Source organism: Notolepis coatsorum (assembly GCF_963971535.1).
Source record: "Notolepis coatsorum genome assembly, chromosome: 19".
NCBI lineage: Eukaryota > Metazoa > Chordata > Actinopteri > Aulopiformes > Paralepididae > Notolepis > Notolepis coatsorum.
The window spans coordinates 24126565-24144257 of record NC_140183.1 but is presented as its reverse complement, the minus strand read 5'-3'; the positions used below and the strand labels follow the sequence as shown (position 1 = coordinate 24144257).

The 17693-nt window shown below is 45.1% G+C and overlaps 1 protein-coding gene across 1 annotated transcript in view; it reads left to right on the top strand.

Annotated features, from left to right (window-relative positions):
* The window catches only part of bckdhb (branched chain keto acid dehydrogenase E1 subunit beta), a 205866-nt gene that overhangs the window by 77447 nt on the left and 110726 nt on the right, over positions 1-17693 (top strand). Inside the window, exon 8 of the mRNA XM_084336374.1 lies at positions 1920-2030. Within this exon, the coding sequence (XP_084192500.1) occupies positions 1920-2030 (111 nt within the window). The remainder of the gene's footprint in view (positions 1-1919; positions 2031-17693) is intronic.

The following is a 17693-nucleotide window of genomic DNA, read 5'->3' as shown; positions in this document are numbered from 1 at the left end:
AATAAAATCAGAATGTGTTCTTACTTGTTTGCCTGGGTAAAAAAATATATATATATATTTTTTGGAAAACAGATACCGATATTTTCCGATATCACATTTTAATGCCGATATCGGTCGATAATATCGGTAGGCCGATAATATCAGACATCCCTACTCCTGGGAAATGTTTGCAAGATTAATTCATAATATGTAATCCTTTGCATAATGTACTATAATGTGTACAGCCCCCAATCCAACCAAATTGGTTAACTGCAACAACTTGTGATGCTTTAACACGTTGACCTTTGACCATCGGCGTATTTAGACCACTATCAGTGGGGCACTAGCCCCACTGATCAGTGTCTGTGGACTCTGTGCCCCACTGATCAGTGATCAAATAATTATTATAATATTTTTTACTTTGCTTTGAAATATTATAGTGAAATATTTTGCACTGTTGTCGCATTTATCTTGTTGAAATCCTCCAACAGGCTCTTTTTTGTAAGTTGACTGATTTGCACACCTCTATGACAGCTAATACATGGTACATCCCATGGTGCTCAGCTGTCAGCAGGCAGCTCTGCGCGCAGGCCAGCTGCCTCGCGTGCAGTTCACAGGTGCTGCGTTGGATTGTCATGATGCACAGCTAAGAAATTCGGGCATTCCAGCCCTCGTGGACAGACTACTACGGGTTTGTGTGTCAGAAGGACCCTGCTGTGTGTATTTATGTTGAAGGCTTGCCAAACAAAGAGACAATCAAATCAAGGATAAAAGATATCCCCATGTCAGCTCGAAGTGTCGAGCGAAATGTCCGAAAATATCAGAGAACAGCAAACAGCTGGATTAAAAGATGCTCCGGTGTGCAGCTTAAAGCAAAACAGTGCCAGGGATCTCAGGTAGGCAGCGGTTTATTACACATGGCGCTGCAGCATGTTAACTTGAATGTCTTTCTCTCTCTCTCTCTCTCTCTCCTCTCTCTCTCTCCTCTCTCCCCTCTCCTCTCTCTCCTCTCTCTCTCTCTCCCCCCCTCTCTCTCTCTCTCTCTCTCTCTCTCTCTCTCGCTCTCTCTCTCTCGCTCTCTCTCTCTCCTCTCTTCTTTCTCTCCTCTCCTCTCTCTCTCGCTCTCGCTCTCTCTCTCTCTCTCTCTCTCTCATCTCTCTCTTTCTCTGGCCTTCCTCCAGTTAAACCTTGCGACGACTGAGCTGTGTTCTGGTCATGTGACACTACACATATTTAATTGAGACCCTTTATTATTTCAATTTAGCTGGAAATACATTGATACATCATTCAGTAACATTTTCAGAGCCTTATAACAAAAACATTATTACGGTCACCATTGTGACCAGTGGGATTCTTTTTACTCAAAATGTGAGTATTACCAAGTCACCATGTGTTCTTAAAACAATGACATAGTTTTATTAGGTTGAAATAATGTGGTTGTGTACTTATTTTTTCTGTTAACTTATTATGGATTGAAAACTGAAAACCAAACAAAATGTGCTATATATAGCCTACCGTCTGCGTCGAATATGAAATAAAGGCATCTAAATGATACATTTTTTCTTAAAAAAAAAAAACAAGCTCAATCAAAGGATTCTATATGATTCCAAAATAGTGAAGAAAATGACTTTAGGAAGAACAAAGGCAGAGGCTCTGGTCCTTGCTCCAAAGGCAGTGGGTGATGTTCTCAAGGCCTTAACATCAGACAAACCCCTCCCATTCTCCATACAGATGGATGCATCTAACCTAACCCTAAAACCGAAATAAAGTAAAAAAAATTAAATAGTTATAAAATCTGCCCATTTTCGCCCAAAAACCGGACAAAATCGGCAAAAAGAAAATCCGTAGGTGCCCCCCTGTGCCCCACTATAGTGCTTGGTCTAAATACGCCCCTGCCTTTGACCCTCGCACGCTCACCTTGATGACCCTTGACCTTTCAGATCCATGTGATGAGGGAGGTTGCCACCATGGCGCAGGAGAAACTGGGAGTGTCCTGTGAGCTCATTGACCTCCAGACCATCCTACCCTGGGACACTGAGACCATTTGCAAGGTGACACGCACGCACACACGCACGCACACACACACACAGACAGACCCCCCCCCACCACACACACACACACACACGCGCACACACACTTGGTGTAGTAAAAAACCTTTATAATAAATTAGGCTTCATAACCTGCACTAAAATATCGTTCACATTCTATCATCCAGTGACTATTGTAAATTATTTGTGTATGGTAGCCGTACAAAATATTTTGTCCTTCTATTTGATTAAATTGTCATTTATATATATATTTATTTTTTCACCAAGGGTGCCAATATGTCCGCAGGGCTCTGTACACGTCTCTGTGTTCAGGATGAATTTCTAGTGACACGCTCGCTCCACATCATCTCTTCCTCCTGGAACACGAGTTCTGCTGCAGTGCTCTGCGTTCCCACACCATCACCGCGACGAGCCAGCCTGTACACTTATTTTATCTGGATCGCCGTTCGGTCCGAATGCTGACGTTATCAACAAAAAAAAGCCTTGCTCACCTAAATATTAGCTTTATTGAGGCCCGGGCCGTGTTCTGGTCCACAGTGTGGTTACCTGTGATGCGTGATGGAAAGGATTCCTTCCACAGCTGCTTCCCAGCGGTCATGTTGCCTCAGTCTTCTGCTGGCTACGGTGCAAACCAAAAGGGCTTGAAGGGGAACACCACACAAATCTGAAGGTTCCTGGTTCGATTCTGGCTCCTCCCGGCAGTGCGTCATAGTGTCCTTGAGCGAGGCACTTACCCCCCTCACTGCTCCCGATGGGCAGGTCGGCACCTTGCATGGTTGCCTCTGCCGTCGGTGTGCAAATGTGAGTGAATGGGTGAATGTGAGGCATAAGTTGTAAAGCGCTTTCAATAAAAGCACTATATAAATGTAATCTATTTACCCAAATGATTAAATTAAAAATAAAATATGTTATTTCCATGGCTTAGGAAAGTTCAATCAATATTTGTGAACATGAGCTACTCTTCCAAAGCCAGGAACCAGACGACTACCGTATTGTGCTGAATATATGTTTTAAATTTTTTTCAGGCTCTAGACTTTTAAATGTCATTATACAGTACATTCACAACAACAGATCACGCCAAAAGTCACTGTCTCTCTCTCTGTATCTCCCTCTTTCTCACACGCACGCACGCACACACACACACATGCACATGCGCACGCACACACACACACACACGTACTCCACGTGTGGACGTGGAGTATGAGCTCTGTGTCCATCACACTGCCAGTTACCCAGCAAGACCCCTTCGTGTGGCGGGAGAGCCTCGTAATCAATGCCATTAGCAGTGAAAGGAATGAATTAATTACAGGCTAAATGTTGATTATTCTCACCAGACTGACTCTTCTTCTTCTTCTAATCAATGGGAATCACAACGCCAAACTTGATCTCCAGATGTGCGCTCTGATATCATAAAGGCGACAAAAGAAATGCAATTATTTGTTAACAAGACATTTAGCTTGATTGTTGCCAAGCAGCACATAGACGCAGTGGAAAGCATGCGTCTTCAACATTATGTTTAACACAAAGCTTGGGGAAACTGGCAGCACATCACCCTCATCCACCTTCACTGGCTCCCGGTCAAGTCCTATATCTCCACCCCTACAGCTGAGATCCTCGGACACTGATCTGGGCCCTATTCCTTGTACCTGGTTCAACTAAGTCGATCAAAAGTCCCATTATCCAGATTCAATTTACCCGATGTTTGAATCCAGGCTTTCCCTGTTCCTCGAACGCTGATTCAGTCTCGTTAATTCGAACCAGACTTGATACTCAGGATAAGTGCGCGCGGCCGCCTCACCTGAAAAGACAGCAGGTGTCGATCGCAGAAATCCTGATTTTCTAACGGCATTGATTGATTGATTGATTGATTTAAAACTTTAAACAAGATTGCAGAATGGGTACAATACAGTACGGCTCAATAGCCTCGCCGACAAGTTAAATGCATAATCTATAGGCAAATTTTAAGTCCCTCATTACCCCAATCAATCAGATTATATTATATTATATTTCTTTAAATGTGCCTGCTGGCAGTAGGCTTAAAGGAAAACTCCAACATTTTGGGAAATTAGCTTATTTAACATCTTCCCTGGAGTTAGACAAGAAGATGCATACCTTTTTTGTCTCTGTGCGTGCATTTAGCTTAGGGAACAGTCGCTCCATTAGCGTAGCTTAGCTTCATCACTGGACGTGGGGGGGTTTTAGAGCCTGACGTTCCCTACTGTGCCCTACAGTCACCAAATACACTCCAAATACAAAAATTTTGTACATTATCTAACATTAACACGAACCTAAACTAACGTTATAACTAACCTAAAGTTAGTTTAGGTTCGTGTTAACGTTAGATAATGTACAAAATAAACGTATTCCGCTGCTATAGACGTCGCTCTTTTATTTTGAAACCCCCCAGAAAGGAAGTCATTATATTAGCTTTAGTGTTAGCTCCGGTTAGCTCCGAGCGTGCAGTAGTTAGTAGTATATTATCAATACCAGCCATTGGATTACTGTTTTCTAAATTGAGGAGGCTTTTAATCGTCAAGGTAAGAGTATTTTAAGTCATGGTATCCATAAACTTCAATAGGTTAGGATCCTTTGAATGAATGAGAATGTAAACAAACACGGCTTCCACGTAGAAATCACTGACTGCGCTCAGAGAGGAGTCGTTCGGCAAAAAATAGTTCCGAGTATATCTGCTTAGAAAACGTAATTGTCGAATTCAATTATCTTTTGTTTCTCCACGTGGTAAATACACAGGTCTTGCAGTTACACTATTAATCAGGTTTTAATCTTTTTTCGGACATTATCCATACATGCATTGAATTATTTAACCTTTGGTTTATACCAGTGACACCTCATGTTCATCATCAGATAACAGTGCTTGAAAAGATAAATTCATTTTCTCAAATTCATTCATCAAAAACGTCAAAGGTTCATTCAATTTATCAAGTCACGTCATCAAATCCATCAAACAGCGCATCTCCTCATATATTTTAAACCCAGTTACAATATCACAATAACGTGTGAATGAATGAATGAATGAATGACCTTTATTTATATAGCACCCTTCACAGCACGAATGCACAGGGTGCTTTACACTACAGCTTAATATAAAAACACAATAAAACAAAATCGGAAATAAATGACAACAACAACAAACGGCATTTAAAAACAGTGAAACCAGATAGAAAAAGTAGAATAAAAGAATTTGGATAAAATCATGAGTCACTAATTAAAACAAAACTATAGAACAGTGAGCACAAGAAAAAGTGCCTATGTATGACCAAAGGCCTGTCTGAACAAATGTGTTTTTAGTTGTTTTTTAAAAGTTTTCAGAGGGGGCAGTTCGCAGGTCCAGGGGGAGAGTGTTCCAGAGCCTTGGTGCTGTCACCTCGAAGGCTCGATCACCCCTTGTTTTCAGCCTGGACTTGGGGACCACCAGGAGGTGCTGATCGGCAGATCTGAGTGAGCGGGTGTTGGTGTAGGGATGGATGAGTTCAGTGATGTAGATAGGGGCCTGACCGTGAAGTGCTCTGAAAGTGAAAGTGAGGACTTTGAAGTGAATTCTATAGTGTACCGGGAGCCAGTGCAGGGATACCAGAATGGGAGTGATGTGACATGATTTTTTTGACCTTGTGAGTAGCCTGGCTGCAGCATTTTGGACCATTTGTAGTTTATCTGTGGATGATTTGGTGAGACAGGTGAAAAGTGAGTTGCAGTAGTCAAGCCTAGAGGAAATAAAAGCATGCACGGACAGTTCTAGTTCAGAGTGAGATATGATGGTGCGTAGTTTTGCAATGTTTCTGAGGTGAAAGAAGCGGGTGTGAGTGTTTGTCTAGGTTCATGGCCTGGTCGAAGACAACACCCAGGTTTCTCAGGTGGGGATGTATGTTGTCTTTAAGGGACCCCAAGTGAGTGGCCACTCTAGCTGCAGTCTTTTCAGCTGCTATGATCAGCAATTCCGTTTTTTTGCATTTAACTGGAGGAAGTTACTCCCCATCCAGCTCTCAATGCCGAGCAGGCACTCCTGGAGAAGGCTGAGTTTCTCCAAGTTGTCGGGTTTAAAAGAGCAGAGTAGTTGTATGTCGTCTGCGTAGCAGTGGTATTTAATGCCGGTGAATTTATTGATGAGGCCTAGGGGAAGCATGTAAATGGCAAAAAGGAGTGGTCCTAGCACCGATCCCTGTGGTACCCCACATGAGAGGGGGGTGGGGTCAGATTTAAAAGGACCCACAGCCACGAGAACGTTCTCTCCCTTAGATAAGAGGCAAACCAGTTTAGAGCGCTCCCAGAGATGCCCACTCACTCTCTGAGCCTGTCCAAAAGGATGTTGTGGTTGACCGTATCAAACGCTGCGCTCAGGTCTAACGGGACCAGAACAGAGCATTCACCAGAGTCAGCAGACATCAGGAGATCATTGGATACTCAGAGAAGGGCAGATTCAGTGGAGTGGAGTTTGCGGAAGCCAGATTGGAATTTGTCACAGATGTTATTTTGCGACATGTGGGTGGTGAGCTGGTTGGCTACAACCTTTTCTAACACCTTTGATGCAAAAGGCAGCTTGGAGATGGGTCTGAAATTGTTATGGATGGTGGGGTCTAGGTTGGGCTTTTTAAGGAGTGGCTGTACGACTGCCTCCTTAAAATAGTGACAGTGATACAATTAAACAATCCACATATTCAGATTCCTCATAATTCATATCCACAATCCACGCATAGATTCTTCAATGTATGCTTGAATTCCGGGCGCTCCGTTAAGCAAATACACAGCGAAGAATATTAAACTAATCAGAGCCAAACGCCTGATGGGTTTCATTCATTAAAAATATCCCTGCGGGATTCACATTTGCAATGATCCGTTTAGTCCGTTATTAAAATAACTGTCGCGATTGTGAGCGCCGTATCCGTATAAATATGACGTGCATTATATAGGACAAAGTAAATTCATAGGCTGAATATGATTTATTATCAGTATTTTAGGTTTATTATTATATTTTTGTATCTTCTCGATGAGTGTCACTATGGTCAAGTGTGCAGCAGAATGGTAGGGATCTCTAGAAGCACAACAGCACCAGGCAACACGGCAGACTAAACCGCAGCCATACCAACAGTCCCTGGCTCCACGCTCTGGAGACAAACCACGCGGCGCAGGCATCCCGCTCTGGAGACTAACCACGCGGGGCAGGCATCCCGCTCTGGAGACTAACCACGCGGGGCAGGCATCCCGCTCTGGAGACAAACCACGTGGCGCAGGCATCCCTGGCTCCCCGCTCTGGAGACAAACCACGTGGCGCAGGCATCCCTGGCTCCACGCTCTGGAGACTAATCACGCGGGGCAGGCATCCCTGGCTCCACGCTCTGGAGACGAATCACGCGGGGCAGGCATCCCTGGCTCCACGCTCTGGAGACGAATCACGCGGCGCAGGCATCCCTGGCTCCACGCTCTGGAGACGAACCACGCGGCGCAGGCATCCCTGGCTCCACGCTCTGGAGACGCCGCTCACTGTAAACGGAGCACTTGAAGCAGACACATGCTGTTTGTGTTGTGTTTACACAGCGTGCGCTTGCAGACGTTCTCTGTGGCTGAAACCGAGAGGTTTTGGCATCACGGTATACTGTGAAATTTCTTTTGTATACATAAAACTGCTAATTGACTTTTATTTTGTGTGTGTGTATGTATATATATATTAACGTACATACATTATACAAAATGTAAATGAAATTAAATATATACACTCAAAATATATTTTTCCAGTTTTGGAGCCTGTAGGGCTACTGTGCTCCGTGGTGAAGCACACGACACCGCCGGGAAGCTCCGTGGTGAAGCACACGACACCGCCGGGAAGCTCCGTGGTGAAGCACACGACACCGCCGGGAAGCTCCGTGGTGAAGCACACGACACCGCCGGGAAGCTCCGTGGTGAAGCACGCGACACCGCCGGGAAGCTCCGTGGTGAAGCACATGACACCGCCGGGAAGCTCCGTGGGAGCTGCTGCTGCCAAGTTACCTCTCATAAGCCACGGTTAAGGCGCAAGATGACATTGTGGACACGAGGATAGTAATTTAATAGGGAGTCCAATTGGAATTAATGGCAGACTCGGACTGTATCATTGTGTTGGCGGCGCGAGGGGGAATGTTAACTGGATGTGAGCAGTAGCCTGTCATGGTATGTTTGTTCCTAGAGGCAGCTCCTCATATGGATGTGGTGATTTCTCCAATTTTTTAAAGTGTCGCCCCATTAAAAACGGCTGCCATGAAATAGAATAGTGTGTTTATTGTTACCGTTACTGTTTAGTGGTTCTTAGGGGCCGGCCTGCCACCTCAGCCTTGTCAAGAACACCTCTCCTGATCCTCTCCTCCACCTAAATAACCCCTTGGATATCCATCATTTACCTCAAGCCGTCTCCCCACTCCCCATCTCCCCACTCTCCCCACTCCCAGTCTCCCCACTCCCAGTCTCCCCACTCCCCGTCTCCTCACTCCCTGACTCCCCTCTCCCCACTCCCTGTCTCCCCACTCCCCATCTCTTCTCCGCTGCTGTAGGTCTCTGTGACGACGCCGGTGTCCTATTCTTCTTCTTGGCCCATTAACTCCAAGCGGAGCATAGGCCATCAACGACTCTTCTCCATCCAGCACGGCTTTGGGCTGTCTTCTCCGCCTCTCCCCAGCTGGTACCACGTCTCTTCAGCTCTGCCTCAGTGTCCCGCCTCAAGCTGTTTTTGGGCCTTCCTCTCTTCCACTTCCCCTGGGGGTTCCACGTCAGGGCCTGGCGTGTGATGGTAGCTGCTGGGATACGCAAGGTGTGACCAATCCATCCCCACTTCCGTCTCCGGAGCTGGCTCTCTACTGGGTCTTGGATCCCTCTCTGCCACAGCTCCTTATTGCTGATTTCATCCGGCCACCTGATTCTGAAGATGCGCCTCAGACAGCTGTTAATGAATGTCTGGATCTTCTGCAACATCTTTTTTGTCATTCTCCATGTCTCTGACCCATAGAAAAGGACGCTTTTAACGTTAGAGTTGAAGATGCGCACCTTTGTTGTTGTAGCTATTCCCCTTGTGGCCCAGATGTTCTTCAGGATAATGAAGGCTGCTCTAGCTTTGCCTACCCTGGCAGTAACATCGCTGTCTGTGCCACCCTGTTTATCGATAATGCTGCCAAGGTAGGTGAAGGAGTCGACTTCTTTCATGGGTCTGTCATCTATGGTGACAGGTATGGTGGTCGGTGTGTTAATCCTCATCAGTTTAGTCTCCTCCTTATCCTGAGGCCTGTTCCAAGGGATGTTGTTGATAGCTGGGTGGTCTTGTCCTGCATGTGCTTAAGGTTGTGTGACAGAAGGGCCAGATCGTCAACAAAATCCAGGTCATCTAGTTGTGCCCAGAGCGTCCACTGTATGCCGTTTTTCTTTCCTGTTGTGGTGGTCTTCATTATCCAGTCGATAACAAGGAGAAACAGGAAGGGCGACAGTAGACATCCCTGCTGAACTCTAGTCTTTACCTCAAAACTGTGACATCTGGCCTGCATGTAATACCCTGCAGGACATTCCCTGGTAGGTGTTCTGGACCAGAGAGATGATCTTTTCAGGGACACCGTAGTGCCTCATTAGCTTCCACAGGGTCTCTCTGTCCACGCTATCAAATGCCTTTTCATAGTCGATGAAATTGAAGTAGAGGGAGGCGTTCCATTCTATTGATTGTTCTACTATGATGCGTATGGTGGTAATCTGATCAGTACAGGATCTATTACTCCGGAAGCCTGCCTGCTGGTCTATTGTCCTATTGCCTTGTTTCTGTTTTCCAACACAGGGCACTCTTGCATGTGGCATTGATGATGCCCTATTGTCATCCTCACCACACTGCCAGTTACCCAGCACGACCGGGCGGGAGAGCCTCGTAATCAATGCCATTAGCAGTGAAGGGAATTAATTACAGGCTAAATCACAAAGCCAAACTTGATCTCCAGATGTGCGCCCGGAGTCGGTTATGAGAACGACCCTGTGAGTCGGTTGTTCCGTTAATCTCATGGAAGACTCCCGACTCCTGAGACACAGCAGCATGTTTGTCTTTGGTGACGGTGAGAGAGAGCGAAAACAGCTCTTGACAAACAGACAACAGCAGGATCAAATATCTATGGCCTTTTATGCATCAGAGGAGGCAGTACCGTGGGATAGTGGTGAAACGGCTTTGTTGTTTTGCGTAGAAGTAGAAACCACTCGTGTTTATGGATTAACATCCATGAGCAGCGAGTGTGTCTAGTTACAAATGATGAAAACATAGAATGCTATGGCAAGTGTTTTACTTGAGCAGGTTGGTGGTATGGAAGAGAGGTTGTTTTGTAGCATAACTGATCCTGGTACATATTCATTCTATGATGGGGTGGGTGTGATTGACCTACTTAACATCCAGGCTTAAAGGTCCGTACTCCCTACCAATCAGCACCATCTTTTGTAAATGGGAAATAAGGCTACTGTTCCAAAAATCTGAACTATCCTTTTAAAGCCCTAATCCTGGATTCCGTTACCATATAAATGTGGGATATACGTTCCAACAAACGCAGTTGGCAGTGTCCAGGGGTGGGAAGCCGATGAATGTGTGAGTCCTGGTCGCTGCATTGTCTGCTATGTGCGGTCAGTTTGTGTAGTGAAATGAGGAGCTTGTTTCTGGTAGATGGATTAGTTTAGTAGCATGTTCCCACCAGCTACTCTTGAGATGGCTGTTTTTGATTTCCAATAACTTGGACAGCGTTAAAAGATACAACGCTGTCCTTGACCTTTCTTGGACATGACGTTATTTAGACATCTGCAAACTTCCCCCCACCCTCTCCTCTCCCCATTCGCTGAGAGCTCAGAGGACTGATGTGCTGATAGTGTAAAATCAACTGAGGCCATGTCCACACTAAAACGATTTTGGTCTGTTTCGTTTTCATTTTAAAAAAAGTTTTCCGTAAACTAGTGCGTCCCAATGAGAACAATGAACCACTGAAACGCTGCTGAAAAAAACACCAAAAGCAGAGAAGAAGAATGGAGTATGCGCAGTTTGCACCTACCTGCTCCTACCTACCGCCAATAAAAACAGAAGAAGAGAAGTGAGCTGACCTACTTTTCCAGAGACACACGGCGCAGCGTACTTCGGGAGTGGAGAGAGAGAGACCGGGCTCAAACTATCTGTTGTAATAAATTAATTTATTGATGTTTAACTTGTCCGTGTGTGTGTCCAGTCCTTTCGACTAGCAAACGTTGTCTGTATTTAACGTTACCTCAGGATACCACTGTAATTGTAGCAAACGTTGTCTGTATTTAACGTTGTTTACCTCAGTTGGTTAGCATTTAGCTAATGTTGTTAGCATTGGATAGCATCAACGCTAGCTGGCTAAATTATGGAGGCTTTTTAATCGTCAAGGTAAGAGAGGATTTGTCATGATCAACTGAAGGGGTATGCTATGGAACAGTATGCTTGGCTACTACTTGGGTTTTCAGAAAAAGTACATTTAGCTGTAAAAGCCTGATCAAGCTCTGTAACACTGTTGAGGGAGATGTCAATCTGTTGTTGACTGTGGTTGGTGATGTTTGGCTGAGAGTTTGCGCATGCGGGGTAAGGCAGAGTTTGGCCAACGCGTCATCGGTTCAGGAGGAGCTGCGTATCGCTTGTAAATATGGTGACGCAACGGGGGGCGTCTCCAGTCGTCTTCAGAGTTGCGCACTCTGGGACCTGGTATCAAAAAGTACCGTCTTCAGGCTGCCAGAACGCAGTTCCGTGTGGCAGAACGATGCAAACAATCAAATACTTTGCATAAAACGACATTGTTTTAGTGTGGACATGGCCTGAGCCAGTGTTTCAATTAATTGATTCCTTGAACAAAAGGTTTGCACAGTTTTTGTGGATACAACTATACAAAGTTACTGTGATGCAGGATTCAGGGTTCGCACAAGGTCATTGAAGTGCTTAAAGTACAAAAAAAGGCAAGGCCTGGAATTCCTTGAAAACAGCAAATTTAACAATGTGCTTAAAAAGTCCTTGAAATTCAAATTAACCATTCGCATTGAAGGTTTTGTTCATCCATGATAAAATTATTATGAATCATTATTTAAAGTGTAACTTATTGAAATTGGTTTTAAGCCATACATATTGGATCACATTATTAATTTTTTTTTCAAAGATGGTGCTTGGAAAAGTCCTTGAATTTCATTTAGCAATGTCTGTGGGAACCCTGAGGAATGTTTAATGTATATTGTCTGTTCCAAAAAAATATAAGAAATATTTCCACTGTCTAAGTCGATACAAAATTAATAGGTATCTTTTGATGGCAGACAAAAGTGTCAGTTTAACGATAAGACACAGGAGACCTGCTCAACTGGGAACCGGGTGGTACCGCTCCTCATTCCTCATTTATGCAGAACAGCCCACGGATTTCATATTTAGGCTATTTATCATTGTTATGTATGAGGAATTTCTTTGACATTAGAAACTAAATATTGAGCGTCTGCCAATTTTTGGAGAAACGTGAGCATTTCTTAAAGATTAGTTTCTAACGTGCATAATAAGCCTCATGCTTAGACCCTTTCTGCTGTTTTCACAACATTACCCAAATATTAGATAAGATTAAGGTTTTGGTATTTGCAGTGTCTGTTGGCGTGAAATTAATTCAATCGGCCACCAATGGAGACAAAGAAGACAAGTGAGCATAATTGAGAGTATGGCCTCAGTCACCCTGGTCAGTGTGTCGCGGTGCCCTGCCTAACTACTGGGTGCTTCCTTGCTGCTGCTCGCCCCTGGGCTGGCCTGGCATCTGGACGGTTCCTGTGGCTACGGCTCTGCTGATACTGAGAGTTTAGGCCAGGGCTCTCCGATAACGAGAGTAAGTAAACAACCGCTGGATCGCTGACTGGGATTGGCGTTCTAAATGTTTCTTCCACTTAAATAGAATCCTGGTCCCAGCGCTGCCATGGCGCTGTCCTGTGGCTGCTGGATTTCCGCATTGTTGTCAAGAAAACAACGTCAACGTCTAGACCTTCTCCCTCAAGGACCTTGATTTAGGCCCATTTCTTCACTTACACACACAGGGCTATCCATGGCAGGAATGTCCAAATACAGTGCTATTTACATTTTTATAGAAAGCCTTCTGTTTCGTGCCGTTACAAGGTCAGCTTCTGTTCTTTTTACTTGTATTTTCTTGTGTGGTGTGTGTATATTGTCACTGGTTACTCTCCCCACCCTGTCCCTCAAACTTGGCTGCTATTTTGAATTTATAGACGATGACTGTAGCCAACAGAACTCAAATAGCCCCTTTCTCCTCATGGTTTCCCCCTCCCCTCCTTTTTATCCCAATTTAGTCGTTATGCCAATTCCCTGTGAGTACCACAGTCCTGGTCACTGTGCTACCCTCAGTCTGTCTGGGGAGGGTGTAGACTACTGCATGTCTCCTCAGTCTGTCTGGGGAGGGTCTAGACTACTGCATGTCTCCTCAGTCTGTCTGGGGAGGGTGTAGACTACCATATGTCTCCTCAGTCTGTCTGGGGAGGGTGTAGACTACCACATGTCTCCTGTCGGCCTGGCAAGCGTGTGTAGACTACCATGTGTCTCCTCTGTTGGTCTGGGAAGCATGTAGACTACCACGTGTCTCCCCAGACTACTATGCGTCTCCTCTGTTGGTCTGGGGAGCGTGTAGATTACCACGTGTCTCCCCTGTCGATCTGGGGAGGGTGTGTAGACCACCGTGCGTCTCTGTCGAACTGGGGATGATGTAGACTACCACATATCTCCTCTGTAGTTCTGGGGAGGGTGTGTAGACTATCATGCGTCTCCTCTGTCGGCCTGGGCATGTTATATACTACCACATGTGTCCTCTGTTGGTCTAGGCATGTTATATACTACCACATGTGTCCTCTGTTGGTCTAGGCATGTTATATACTACCACATGTCTCCTCTCTCTGTCTGCGGAGGGTGTAGACTACCACATGCCACTTCTTTTCACCTGGCAGCGAGGAGTTTCACTGGGAGCGCGTAACGCTTGTAGCGGTTCACACTATCTCCCCCAGATCCCCTCCCTGCTGAACAGACGCCCTGACCCACCAGTAGGAGTCTCTGTTGCTTCCCACCGGCAACCACTGCCAATTGTGTTCGTAGGGACATCTGACTGAGCCAGAAGTACCGCTACTGGGAATTAAACCTGGGTTACTGCTGTGGTAAGCGAATGCTTTTACCTCTACACTACCCAGACACCCCAGTCCCCCACACTTTAATAATAATAATAATAATAATAATAGATCAAATTTCTATAGCGCCTTTCATAGAACCCAAGGTTGCTTCACAATCAGGACAAAAAATAGGGCTAGGGAAGTAGGGGGAAAAAGTTAGTTAGATTAGCTAGTTGGCCTAGATATTTTCAGGGTAAATAAGCGAGCAGTAATCAATACGTATTGACTGGAACCTATAATTTCCTAGCCTTACATGTTATCATGGGATAGTGTGTCTTAATCAGAGTACTGTAGACCACACTATGAAGCTGCTATTATGGCTTAGATAATGCATGGTTAAGAACCAGTGGAGGCTTCAGTATAGGCTATTATTCTCGGATAAATAGATTCTTGGAGCCAGTGCTATTCTTAGCCTTCACTGCACGTCAGAAAGTGGGCAAGTCACTGCATCACCTTGTTAATTCCGAAGCTTGTGCACCTGGTATCCTGCTTTTCCAGCGTGCCTTCGTCTGGCTAATGCTGGCCTTTTGAAATGCTGGTTAACTCACCGGCCGACACGGTGTGTGTTTGTAGACAACAAGATGGACCACAGACGCACATCCGCCCAACAGGGGCCAATTAAAAGCTTACATGTGCTATGAGTCACACTTATCATCACCATAGTTTCCGCCACACTCTTTGAAGCGTGTTTGTGTTTTTATCAAGCGGTTGTATATCTGTGTGTTATGAACAGAGAGAGAGATGGATAGAGAGAGCAAGAGAGCTCTGAGAGAAAGAGAGATGGATAAAGAGAGCTCTCAGAGATGGCTATAGAGAGAGCTCTATGAGGGAATGAGAGATGAATAAAGAGCTCTATGAGAGATGGATAGAGGGAAAGAGAGCGAGAGATTTTAGTAAATGAAGAATGAGAGCGAGTTTAGTAAATTAAGAATGCGAGAGAGACTTTAGTAAATGAAGAATGATGTGAGCTCATTAAGGTAGTGCTCTTGGGAGGATCCTTTCTTCTCCTTGGGGATAGACTCTGGCATGTCCAGCTATACTTGGTTCTAAATATATTCACCTCCCTTCTTGACGAAAGGGAATGTAGAGTGAGTGAAAAAAAAAGTTAGTGTATTTTATTTTGTCCCCACTGTCTGGAGCAGCCCAGTAAATGTAATAGTCGTTCATTTAAGGGATAAACAAAATGGCTGGTTGGACCCTGCCAGGCCCGCGGCTCAGTTGATATATAGTGTGGAAAGTCTCGGTTGTGTCGGGTCACAGCTTCTGGATGCAGGCCTGTCGAGATGCCCATGTTATCAAGAGCGCTGTAGGGGAGGGTTTTGATTCCTCAGCGAGTGGAGCCCTATTGTTTTAATACGTTTTAATGTCTCTCAGATGGCCTTTGATCCGCTCTTTCCAATCATTCCTGTACAGGCTCCCCGTTTGTATGGCTTGGCTCTCGGTCGCCCAGTCAGCAGTATGAAACATCTCTCTGCACCAGTTATTGTATTAGTGCGTCGTTAGTGACCCAGCCTCCCGTTTCCAGACTTTCCAGACCGTAGACGCGCCCAGCGTGGAACTGCGGGGAGTCGAGCCGCCAGGCTGCCCCCAGTAACGGAGCCGTTTCCTCTTTAACCGTGATTGGGGATGGCACTTCCCATGATGCACAGGGCCTGTCGGGGAGCGAGCTGCGAGACCTGGAGTGCCTCAGGGTTCTCCATAAAGAGCCTCCCGTTTCCCCCTGCTAGCCCTCCACGTCCCATTTATATAACCTGTCTCCATAAGACACAACTGCCCGTCCAGAGTGACCCTTCCCAAGACGAATTTGCTGGCCCGGCTGGCGTGATTGAGCTGTGGCTGCTAGGCTTGGGGGTGGAGGGTTGGAGGGGATTTCACCTCCACGCTCGCGTGCTCCCAATAAAATGTTTGAATGGTGAATTATGTATTTGTTTGATTTTTACGGGGTGGCTTGCGGGTGGACTGGGAGGGTTTCCTCTTCCCCACATGCTGTCAGGGGATCAGAAACACTGTTCTCCTGGAACCGTCTCCAGTTCATGTCTTGTTTTTCTCCCTCTGCTTCACCGCAGATGGATGAGCTCAGAATCCCTTTCGGATTTTTTTTTTCTTTATTTTTCTCTTTTTTTTTTTTTATTTTTTTTTTTACAATAAGTAGCAATAGCTCATGATGGCTATTTTGAAACTCCTTATTGGGTTTGTATCACTCCAGATTCACAAAGCTGTTGCAGATGAAGCAGATTGAGGCCATGTGTCTGGCTTCTACTAAAGTGGAGATCATACGCCGCATGGGTACTCTCCCATGGTCAAGGCAAAGTACGCTCCTCTCCATCATGGATTTGGGGGTAGGATTGTGCAGAAAGCAAGTGGATATTATATAAGTGTGGTTCATTATATATTTACTAAAGCTCACATAATTTGCGGTGTGGCCAGTTTTTCCTGGAAATTCTGTGCCTCTGAAGGACTATGATTTCTATAAGCTCATGAAAAGAGTAGGTCTGATCCAGCAGACTGGACGATAGCAGTGGTATATAATTATCCCCACTGATCTATAATGAAACTGTTTTATTGTACTTGTTATTGTAGCCTACTGAGATCAGTGGCTCAGGAGGTAGAGCGGTCACTTGGTAATCCGAAGGTTCCTGGTTAAATTCCGGCTCCTCCCACCAGTGTCCTTGAGCAAGACACTCAACTCCTAACTGCTTCCGATGAGCAGGTTGGCACCTTGCATGGTCGCCTCCGCCATCGTGAGTGAATGTGAGGCATAACTTGTAAAGCGCTTTGGATAAAAGCACTATATAAATGCAATCCATACCATTTACCATCATTGATTGTATACCACACTTACAGCCTACCATGGCTTACCAAGGCAACGTCTCTGATCTCTTTTATAGGCTACTCCACTATAAAGGATATCAGGATTAGAGCTGGGTTAAAAAAATGTATTCTTCCAAATCTAATCTATCTTCATTCATAGAATCCCAGATGTAATTTAAAAATGCACAGTATATATATTAAAATATACAGTATATTACTCTGCAAAGAGAGAAAGAACTGATACACAGAGCTACACTGTAACAACCTTGATATAAGTTTAGCCATCAAAGTCTTCTAGGATATCGGCGTGAGAATATTCAACTCCCTGAATACACCTGTGACTAGCTGTTAATAGCTGGTTAACTTATCAAGTTCAAGTTTCTTTATTATTTCTATTAATACTGATATTTTACGATGAAATGCTTGTTTCTGTATCAACGTTCACCTTTGGCTACATTGAAACTATAGAAACGGATATTTAGACTCCGAAGTGAATGAGGAGCTTTACACCTGGGAGGAACGATGGTATTGACAGCGGATGACAGGGAAAGCAGTGGTTGCTAGGATGACTTTAGATAAAGATAATAATGGACACATTGCTCAGGGCTTCCTGCTTCACACGCACACTGCGGCCAGAGAGGAGGTTCCCTGCACTGATTGCATACTTAG